Source organism: Sinocyclocheilus anshuiensis, unplaced genomic scaffold (assembly GCF_001515605.1).
Source record: "Sinocyclocheilus anshuiensis isolate Anshui unplaced genomic scaffold, SAMN03320099.WGS_v1.1 scaffold536, whole genome shotgun sequence".
Classification (NCBI taxonomy): Eukaryota; Metazoa; Chordata; class Actinopteri; order Cypriniformes; family Cyprinidae; genus Sinocyclocheilus; species Sinocyclocheilus anshuiensis.
Genome location: NW_015557179.1, coordinates 3,102,171 through 3,112,297, shown reverse-complemented (window position 1 = coordinate 3,112,297; position 10,127 = coordinate 3,102,171). Strand labels below are relative to the sequence as shown.

The 10,127-nt window shown below is 36.0% G+C and overlaps 1 protein-coding gene across 1 annotated transcript in view; it reads right to left on the bottom strand.

Moving 5' to 3' along the window:
* LOC107678511 (thyroid adenoma-associated protein homolog) overlaps window positions 1-10,127 on the bottom strand; it is a 56,040-nt gene that overhangs the window by 14,814 nt on the left and 31,099 nt on the right. Inside the window, exons 13-16 of the mRNA XM_016473785.1 lie at window positions 7,145-7,254; window positions 3,555-3,687; window positions 952-1,074; window positions 741-863 (exon numbers count right to left, since the gene is read on the bottom strand). Coding sequence (XP_016329271.1) covers window positions 3,666-3,687; window positions 7,145-7,254 — 132 coding nt within the window. The 3' untranslated portion in view covers window positions 741-863; window positions 952-1,074; window positions 3,555-3,665. The remainder of the gene's footprint in view (window positions 1-740; window positions 864-951; window positions 1,075-3,554; window positions 3,688-7,144; window positions 7,255-10,127) is intronic.

Genomic DNA, 10,127 nt, shown 5'->3' with positions numbered 1-10,127 from the left:
ATAAATATATATATATTTATTTTTTTTTTTTTTTTTTTCGGACTGATTAAATAATGAGTCAAAAGATTAACAGCTAATAATATATATGTAGTCATTCGTCACACTGAAAATGGAAAGTATTTAATTTTGTGATACTGTATTCAGCAGTGTGCTTTGATGTATCTGCATGCATACAGCAAACATACTGCTGCATTTAATAAATCACATCCACCAAAATCACAGATTTAAACCTTTAATGATGCATTTATTTGAAATAGATTTTTTTTGTAACAATTTAAAAGTTACTTCCATTACAATGTTACATTTGATCAATTTAATGCATCTTTAAAAAATCTTACTGACCACCTTGATAGTGTATACTATATGTTACATTAAAATTAAATGTCAATATCTAATAAAATGGCATTCATGCATTTGAAAAGCGCCAATATAAGCGTCTAAATATGTCACTGTACTTTATAGTTTGTCTTGTAAATGAGCAGATTTAGTGAAGAATGACAGGAAGTTATTGTGTGGCCATGTGAGGTTGCCACATGTCAACAAGTCAAAAGCTTGAGCTAACTGGTCTACCACAGCTCCGACATATCAAACTACTTTAAAGACATTGGTATGTTATGTCAGCTGGTAAATGATGGTACTTTGAGATACACATTTTGCAGTCAAAAAAAACAAAACATACTTTTGTTATCGAAGGAACTTACACAAACATTGTATATAAATAAGAAAAAGGATATACTCACGGCCCACACAGGAGAAGTGAAACCCAGGATAGCACCTTGCATGCCCTCTGACACAAACGGCACAATGTTCTCCCCCAGACGTGTGTCTCAATACAAAGCCCTCAGGATGTTCAGAGCGTGGACCTGTATGTGCAGAAAAAACAAAGACCCATTAAACAGGCCTGATTCTACTCATATGTTTCTCTTAGAGATGAAGTGTGTGTGTGTCCACCTGTGGCACAGAGCTGCTCTCAGTATCTCCATCATTAGAGGGCATGGCCAATGCTGTCAGAGATCTCATGGTCATCTTCAGGAGTCCACAGCTGGATGATTTGGGCTCAGAGGACAGCAGGGCCTAAAAAGAGACAATGTTATCACAGCTAACACTTTCATGGAAGATTAACAGGCAAGTTCCCACACATTTGACATGGTTTGGAATGACATGAGGGTGAGTAAATGATGACAGAAGTTTCATTTTTAGGTGAACTGTCCTTTAAGCTGTATTTCAGACAGGACATTCCTTTAAGACGGGGCCAGTGAATGGCAGCATGACAGAGGAAAAATGACTCAGGGTGTGTAACCGAATATGCCCTCTGTTCTTTTGTCCTCGTGCCATAAGGGTGTGAACTCATCGCGCAAGACCACCTTTTCCGGGACATACCACAGGAATGTGCGCTTATGCCAGGCGTTGAGTTTATCCATCCTCTCGGTGTCTTATTCTTCCCTAAAACCCTCTCATTGTCTTGCGTTTCAAATCCAAAGCTCATTTTTCTTTGACTTCAGTATTCAGCTATTCTGACCTCTCAAAGGACTGTCCACTGGGGAAGATCTCCATCATAAAAACTATACGGAATCAATTACCGATCCGCAGATGTTCAAATAACACTAATGAAACAGTGGGAGATTCTTCAGAGATTGTCAGATTATTACTTATTTGTGTAAGCATGACTATTATAGAGGTGCTATGCGACTAGAACATCGCACACATTTGTGGTGAATTTTACAGTTAAGTACCTCTAGGCATTAAAGGTTTATCAAAGTAATTTTATGTTCTCATAGCCCCTGCTAATAAATGCTGCAACTGCACTTCATCATAGAAGCCTCTTTCTTTTTCTTCTTCTTAATAGTATTAATGTATTATTAATGTTATTAACAGTTGCACTGCCTAATACATTTGTGGAAACGGTGATAAATTTTTTTCAGGATTCTTTGATGAGAGAAAGTTCAAACGAACAGCATTTATTTGACAGAGAAATCTTTGACAATGTAAAAGTCTTTACTGATACTTTGAAACAATTTAATGCATCCTCGCTGAATAAAAGTATAATTTTGTTCCAAATAAATCTTTCTGACTCCATACTTTTGAAAAGTATTGTTTGTCACTGTAAAAATAGCCTATTTACAGGAGTATTTGGCGTTTAAGCGGACTAAATGATTGGAGAAGTCTGGTATAAGTCATCAGAGAGAAATATGTCATTTCACAGGAAAATCAGGTTACAACAATGGTTAAAAATTACAAGCTTAAAAAAAAAGATGCATTAAGAAAATATACAGGGTAAATTTCTTATTTGTCAACTTCAAAATTAGAAATTTATTACGGCTGTCAATTGATTCAATTTTTGAATCTAATTAATTACATGATGTGGCGATTAATTTATCTAATTAATCGCAAATGAAATTAGGCTGTGAAAATACCACCAAAATATCATTTAAAGCCATTATTGTGTTACATGAGAAAAGCATCAAGTAGATATTACAAAAAGTAGCTTTCAAAAGAAATATTTTATTTGATTCAACATGAAATTTATTACACATTTAGGCTAAAATGGCCTTACATAAACCATGATGGAACATAAAAGAAGATAATTTGAGAAACAAAACAGCTTGGTTACCAAAACAGTCTTCAAAATACCTTCTTTTATGTTCCACAAAAGAAAGTAAGTCATACAGGTTCGAAACGACATGAAGCTGCATTTTAGGTGAACTATCCCTTTAATGTAGTTTTTTAATATGGCAATTGTATTTATTTTATTTTATTTGAATGAAATGATACTCTAAATAAGAAACTAAAACTGCCAGTAGGTGGCAGTAAATGTCTTTATGAGTAAGTTACTGAGTCATTTATTCATTCATTTGATTTGTTCAAATGGCTGATTCATTCAGAAATGAAGTAAACGGCTCTTTATGAATGGGGCTTTAAATCATTGGTTCACCAGATTCATTCGAAATGCAGAATCATTCAGAAATCACCAGTGTTGTCAAGAGATGCACAACAGTTCTGCTGTGGCTTGGTAAAATTTAGCAAAAAACAGACAATATTGTGTCTAAAATATAACACAATAGTAAGTTTTTACTTACTGAACTGTTGAATAAAATCACATTTGCACTCGTGCTATTCGGGTCAAAAACACCACTCACGCTGCTCTTGTGATATCGCTTATATGAGACAAACTCATACAGGGGCATTTTTTGCCCCAATATCTTGCACATAACTGCATTTATGGACTACTGTACACCACGCAGTGAGTTGTTGCCCTGCATCATATTCGTCAACTGTATGAAATATGAGATGAAGATCAGGTCTGGGGCGGGGCGGGTGCGTTAACTGCGTTAAAATATTTTAATCGTGTTAATTTTCCAAACGAATTAATTATATTAACACGATGTTAAACTGACAGCCCTAAAATTCATACAAGAAGAAAGGGCTATCATTTCTTTACATACAGGTCTGGGGGCAGGGCCAGTGCGTTAACTGCGTTAAAATATTTTAATCGTGTTAATCGGGGGGGGGTATAGTGGTCTGTGCCGTACATTAAGGAGGCCCAAGGTACTAACCTGTATATAGAAGGGTATTCCTGCACTGCGGCGGGTCGCACACAGTTTAGAGGAGGGGTCACTGGCTTTCACTTCCTCAAGAACCTCCTTCAGCCATTGTGCTGGCAGCTGCTATAGTGCAGCACTCCCACTCCTAACACACACACACACACACACACACACAGATTACAACAAACCCACATAAGACCTTGTTGTGGAATTCTGAAGACTGTTGGTATCCAAGTTTGTGTGGTTCCCAGTGTCTCTCAAACATTTTTCTCTCCGTTTTCTCTGATGCGATATTATCCACAGTTTTCAAAGCAATCGAAAAATCTAATCACATCCAAATGTGATCTCAAAACATAGACTATAAAATGAACTGAATTTGAACACTCGTTCGTGGAAAATGTCAGACTAGAGCCAAGTTATACTACAGCGGAAAAGTTGTGAAGATTAACATCAGTTTTTATAAACAGTTTTTGTGGAACCATACATTGGCAGACTCTGTTGTCAGTCATGGTTTCCAAAAACAATATTAAGCAGCACAACTGTTTGATAATAATAAGAAATATTCTTAAGCAGCATATCAGAATGATTTCTGAAGGATTATGTGACACTGGAGTAATGATGTTGAAAATTCAGCTTTGAATTACAGGAGTAAATTACATTTTAAAATATATTAAAATAGAAAACGGTTATTTGACATCGAAAAAAATATATATTCCACAATATTATAAGTTTTACTACATTTTTGGTCAAATAAATGCAGCCTTGGTGAGCAAAACAGACTTCTTACCAAAATCATAAGAGAGGCCAAACCTACAGGAAAATTATTTTTCAGCAGCAAAGCTGTGATTAAGAAAAGAAATCTCAGTAAGCCACACAATTTGAGGGATCATTCATGTTCATAGCACAAAGTTCGAAGTATTGTTTGTATGGGATGAGTTGCACAACGATTTATTCTTCATGTTAAAGGTTTGTTCAAAATCCTATTCCAAAGTATGAGCAATAATAATAGAGATGCTTGCCTAAGCAAGCACTGTAATTACACTGCAAACCTCGGTTGAACACACACACAAACACACAGCAGGAGCTGCCCAAGCGTGTGCAGGACGCCCACTTTGAGAGCGGAGAAAAATGCAAGGCTCTCGTTATGAAAAGTACCGTTATACCAGACGTGCTGGAGCAAACAATCTAAACCACACAGAGCACCCGGGCTCACACATACCTCTCACGACCCCAAACACAAGGGGAAACCTTCAAAAGGCAGCCGTCGAACGCCCCACAATCAACACCTCGTGACAGGCTTAGTGGTTGCCGGTGGAGCCGTGTAATCACACAGCAATGCTTTTCCTCCAGAAGCACTTCTAAGACTCCATACAGACACAACTGCTAATGCAGGCCGATCCATCACAAACGCTTCCTCAGCGATTTCAAGAAATGTTACAATCTCAGGATTGAGCATTTGTTTGCATGCACGTTTTTTGTCTGTTTTGGACCTTTTATGGGTATGGTTCTGGTTTCATTAGGATATGTAATGCCCACTTTTCTTTCATTCTCAGATACGCAGCCCAATAACTTTCCACTTTAATCTCTGCCCAAACACACAATACACCTACGTTTCACCATTTCTCATTACCGGAGCGAGTTTGGCAGCACTAATATTGCGATTAACAACTAACTCGTGCAGTGCTTGTCTCAAGTCGTACGAATGTAAATGACGAAACAATTAGTTGTTGACATTTATACAGCAAAGATTCACCAAACTCACTTTCAAATTTCAGTTGCAAGTCTTAATAAAGTAAAAGAGTCTCTTCTGTTATTGTATATACTGTATTTATCACTCCTAGCAGACTACAAAATCTACAACCAGTGTTATTTTAGTATTGTTTATGTTGTTTGTTTGTACAGTTTTTATGATCATTTTTAAATAGCTTTTATTTTTATATTTTATATAAAAAAAAATAGTATATAGTTTTTTAACAATTGTACATGATTTCGATTTTTTTTTTTTTACATTTATTTCTTTTGTTTTTAAATATGGATATGGAAATAACTTTTATTGTACTTCTGCTGCTGCAAAAAAAATGCTCATCAGTAATTTTGTCTTGTTTTCCAGTGCAAATGTCTAAAGATTCTTACATCAAGATACATTTACGTGAGATGCAAAATGACATAAGATGACTTGTTTTCTGACCAAAGTGAAGAGAGTTCATGATTAAAAATATTTGCCAATGGGCTCAGAAACAAAAGGTTTATATACCTCATTGACAGATATTTATCGTTTTAAGCATAAACTTGCTTAATTTTGTTCAGTTTTTTAAGTCTTAATTTTACATCTTGAGTATCTAGATTTAAGGAAGTATATTTGTATTAGAAAATAAAACTACTGAAGATGATGTTCATTTTTTTGCAATGCATGCAATATTTAATGTCATGACTTCATGAAAATAATTAATAAACTAATCAATAGTAATAACTAATTTAATAATTCATGAACTAATTTACTAATACGTTTTTAATTCAATATTTTCATTTAATTTTAGCTTTATTTCAGTTAACCAACATTTATTTTTATTAGTTTAGGTTTATGATAATAGCTCTGGATATTGACTGTTTTCACAATTCAAAAGAGTTTCATGAAAATAAAGTAGAAACTGCAGAGAGGCAAATTAAAAGTAGAAGAGGAAAGCAGAAGGCAGGAATGGAGTCAGATCATTAAAGACGCTCCCTCTGCAACTCCACAGCAGCAGAAGTGATCTGATGTCCCATTCATGTCACACTTGTGGCAGCAAGCGGGTCAATATCCTTAACTTCTGCACAAAGACCACATTCCGAAGCTCATTAAATCTCACATTTCCAGATGTTAACAGTTTTTAAACTTCCTGATCATTTGAAGCTTGTCCTTCAGGAGCAGTGCTGGTTTCCAGCCCAGCACCTGAGAGGGAGCAGGAATGAGGAGGAGGAGGGCTGGACTCATTCAGGTATGAAACGTTACTGCCAAGCACAACATCAGGGGCTCTGGTGGAGCAGTCCTCGTGACTCCCTCATCTATAAAGATGCACACTTGTTCTGACTGAGGCCTTTGGGTTGAAAACATCCTGAATTTTATAATGACAAGGGGCGTATTTTACTGGACAGAGAGTTGATGAGTCTGTATGTGTGTTTTAATCATTAATATATAGCTGCTGGGTTAGGTCGAGCAATCTGATTGGGTAAGATCTCTCACCTGCAGAGCATCTCAGTGAGCTGAACAAAACCCACGTAGGCCAGTTCAAACGCCCCCCTGTGACGAGACTGTAGCAGCTGCTCCCGAAAGTACTTCCCCACACCTTCCACCTGACAGACAGACAGACGGAGATTAACACACTGCCTCAGTTCAATCTTTTGAACCCATAAGTATATGTTGAACCAGACATACAGCATTAATTTCGAAGTGTTCAATATTTTTACTTTTTTTTCAGCATATACATACATTTGCAGCATTTAGTGCCTAGAAAAACAGATATATGTATTATATCTATAAAAAAGCTCCTCTCACAGGCGGGCAGTGGTTAAGGTCCACATGGCAGCAGAGCATCTATTTACACTGATTGGGTAAGATCTCTCACCTGCAGAGCATCTCAGTGAGCTGAACAAAACCCACGTAGGCCAGTTCAAACGCCCCCCTGTGACGAGACTGTAGCAGCTGCTCCCGAAAGTACTTCCCCACACCTTCCACCTGACAGACAGACAGACGGAGATTAACACACTGCCTCAGTTCAATCTTTTGAACCCATAAGTATATGTTGAACCAGACATACAGCATTAATTTCGAAGTGTTCAATATTTTTACTTTTTTTTCAGCATATACATACATTTACAGCATTTATATGAATTTTTTCAATGTCATTTCATTGTAAATTTTAAAAATCCTTTATTCACTCACCCCACTTTTTAAACCTGTATGACATGCTTCTGTGGAACACAAAAGAAGATATTTTGAAAAATAATAATAATGTTTTTTTTGAACTTGGATGGTATGAACAGCTGAAACATTCTTCAAAATATCTCCTTTTACGCACCACAGAACATCAAATGGCATGAGGGTGAGCAAATGACGACAGAATTTTGGATTCAGAACCTGAATTTTAAAAGCACCCTCGATATACTTCTGAATGGCACACATTCCTGTTCACGAATGTGCCTAGAAAAACAGATATATGTATTATATCTATAAAAAAGCTCCTCTCACAGGCGGGCAGTGGTTAAGGTCCACATGGCAGCAGAGCATCTATTTACATCGTACTCCAAACTGGTACCACCAAACTTTACTTACGCTCCACGTGCGCGGAGAAATTTCACAACATGGCCAGCTAATTACACGTCAGGGTCAGTGACCTAAATAGAGGCTTTTCCTGCATGTCTAGCACTAAGAGGGTTAAACACAAGTCTAATACTGTTTGCTGGTTGTTTTGATTCAATTAGCTTAAACTTGCACTGAATTAGGAAATTCAGAATTAGAAAAAATATATACAAACAAATAACACAGATGGCCATTTATTAGCTACGAAAAACTGGATGCAGAGTGCAACAAAATAGCAGGTTGAAAATTATTCTGACTTAAACAAATCAGTAATTCTGGTTGGTCACAACTTACATGTCTGTTCTGGCCACACCAGGCATAAAAAAAAAAAAGATTTAGATTTTTCATAAATTATAAATGCTATTGGTCACTCTTTAAGTCTTTCTGTTGGTTTTACAAATATTTCACCAGTGAAAAAATTATAAAAAGTGCTTGTGTCTGAACTTCATAACGCCACTGGATTCTCAAACTGTCACCAAAATCTCCACCGATCTTGAACGAAGCACCGCTCACAAAGTTTGGAGATGATCTCTGCTTGTTTGCGATGCAAGGGTAAATAAAGAACTGTTTTTTTGAATAAGCACAGGGTTTACACTCTATAGAGGCTAATGTTTTATGTATTTGAAGAATGGAGAAGAGTATCTTAGTCTAAAATTCGCTGGGTAATGCTAGTGAAAAGCAATACTATCTTAAAGTGATAGTACACCCAAAAATGCTGTTGTAAATAATGTTCAGTTTCTTGCACAGACTGATCGTTCAGGAGCCACGGGTATTAATTTTGTGCTGCCTGTATATGCTTTTTTTTGGCTCTCAAGTGCCATTGACTTGCATTTTATGAATCACCAAGGTCCACAGTTTCAGCTAAAAATCTTCTTTACTGTTCTACTCAAGAAAAAAAAAAAAACACCTACATCTTGGAGTAAATTAACAGCAAACTTTCATTTTTGGGTGAACTATCCATTTAATAGGTTAAAAGTTGCATAAGTGTTGTTTGATGGTTTTCTGAGGTTCACTAGCACTCTCACCTCTCTCAGCAAGACCATTTCTTTCTCTCTCTGCTCCAAAAGGCTTTTCAGGTGATGGATATGCATCTCAGCATCAGCCAGCCTCCGTGTCCGCTCGTGGTCCTCCTCGCTGGCCTTGGCCGACAGCCCTTTGCTCTGCAACATCTCCAGGAGCTTCTTGATGGATTCGTCTCGAGCGCAGAGCGTCTGTTTCTGCGTGTCGATGCGCAGCTCCATCTCCTCCAGAGTCTTCCTCAGGAGGAACAGTTCCTTGGCCTGCCGCTCATGCTCACCGTGCAGCCGCTGGAAGTTATCCTCGGTAAGCTCGGCAGTCAGGGGCTCGCCGGGACGAACGCTGGGGTCTTGCTGGAACAGCTGGTTCAGATCTCTCTGGATCCGCAGCTCATCCTGGAGGGCCTGGATGGTCATCTGGAGATGCTACAGATAAAACAAATGAATAAGAGATAAAGCTTATGTAAATAACGGTCGCTTGCAACAAACTAGCACAACTAAAATTCTGGCTATATCTGGCAATGTTAATCTGATATAATATATAAGAATGAACACATTTTTAAAAAATATATTAAGTCTGTCAATTTAATTACTTTTTTAAAATATATATATTTTTTACATGTTTTAATTTAAGTTAAAAATAAACAAAAACAAAAATACAAAAAACATAAATAAAGCATAAACAAATAAAAAAATAAAACCAGATATGAATAAATAAAAACTTAAATAAAATAAAATAAAATAAATAGATAGATATAAGAAAAGAAAGAAATAAAGAAAATAAAACCTAAACAAATAAACACAAATAAAGGCAAATATAAATAAATAAATAAATGCAACAAATAAAATAACACAATAACAAAATAAACAATAAATGAACTAATAACAAATGAAAACAAAAATAAATAAGTACAAAAATAAGAACATAAGAATGAATAAATAAGGAAAGACAGAAAGAAAGAATGAAGAAAATACATTAAACCTAAACAAATAAAACAAAACAACTGAAAATAAATAAATACATTTAACACTAATAAAACTAATATAAATGAATGAATGAATGGATGAATGAATGAATGAATGAATGAATGAATGAATGAATGAATGAATGAATGAATGAATGAATGAATGAATGAATGAATGAATGAATGAATGAATGAATGAATGAATGAATGAATGAATGAATGAATGAATGAATGAATGAATGAATGAATGAATGAATGAATGAATGAA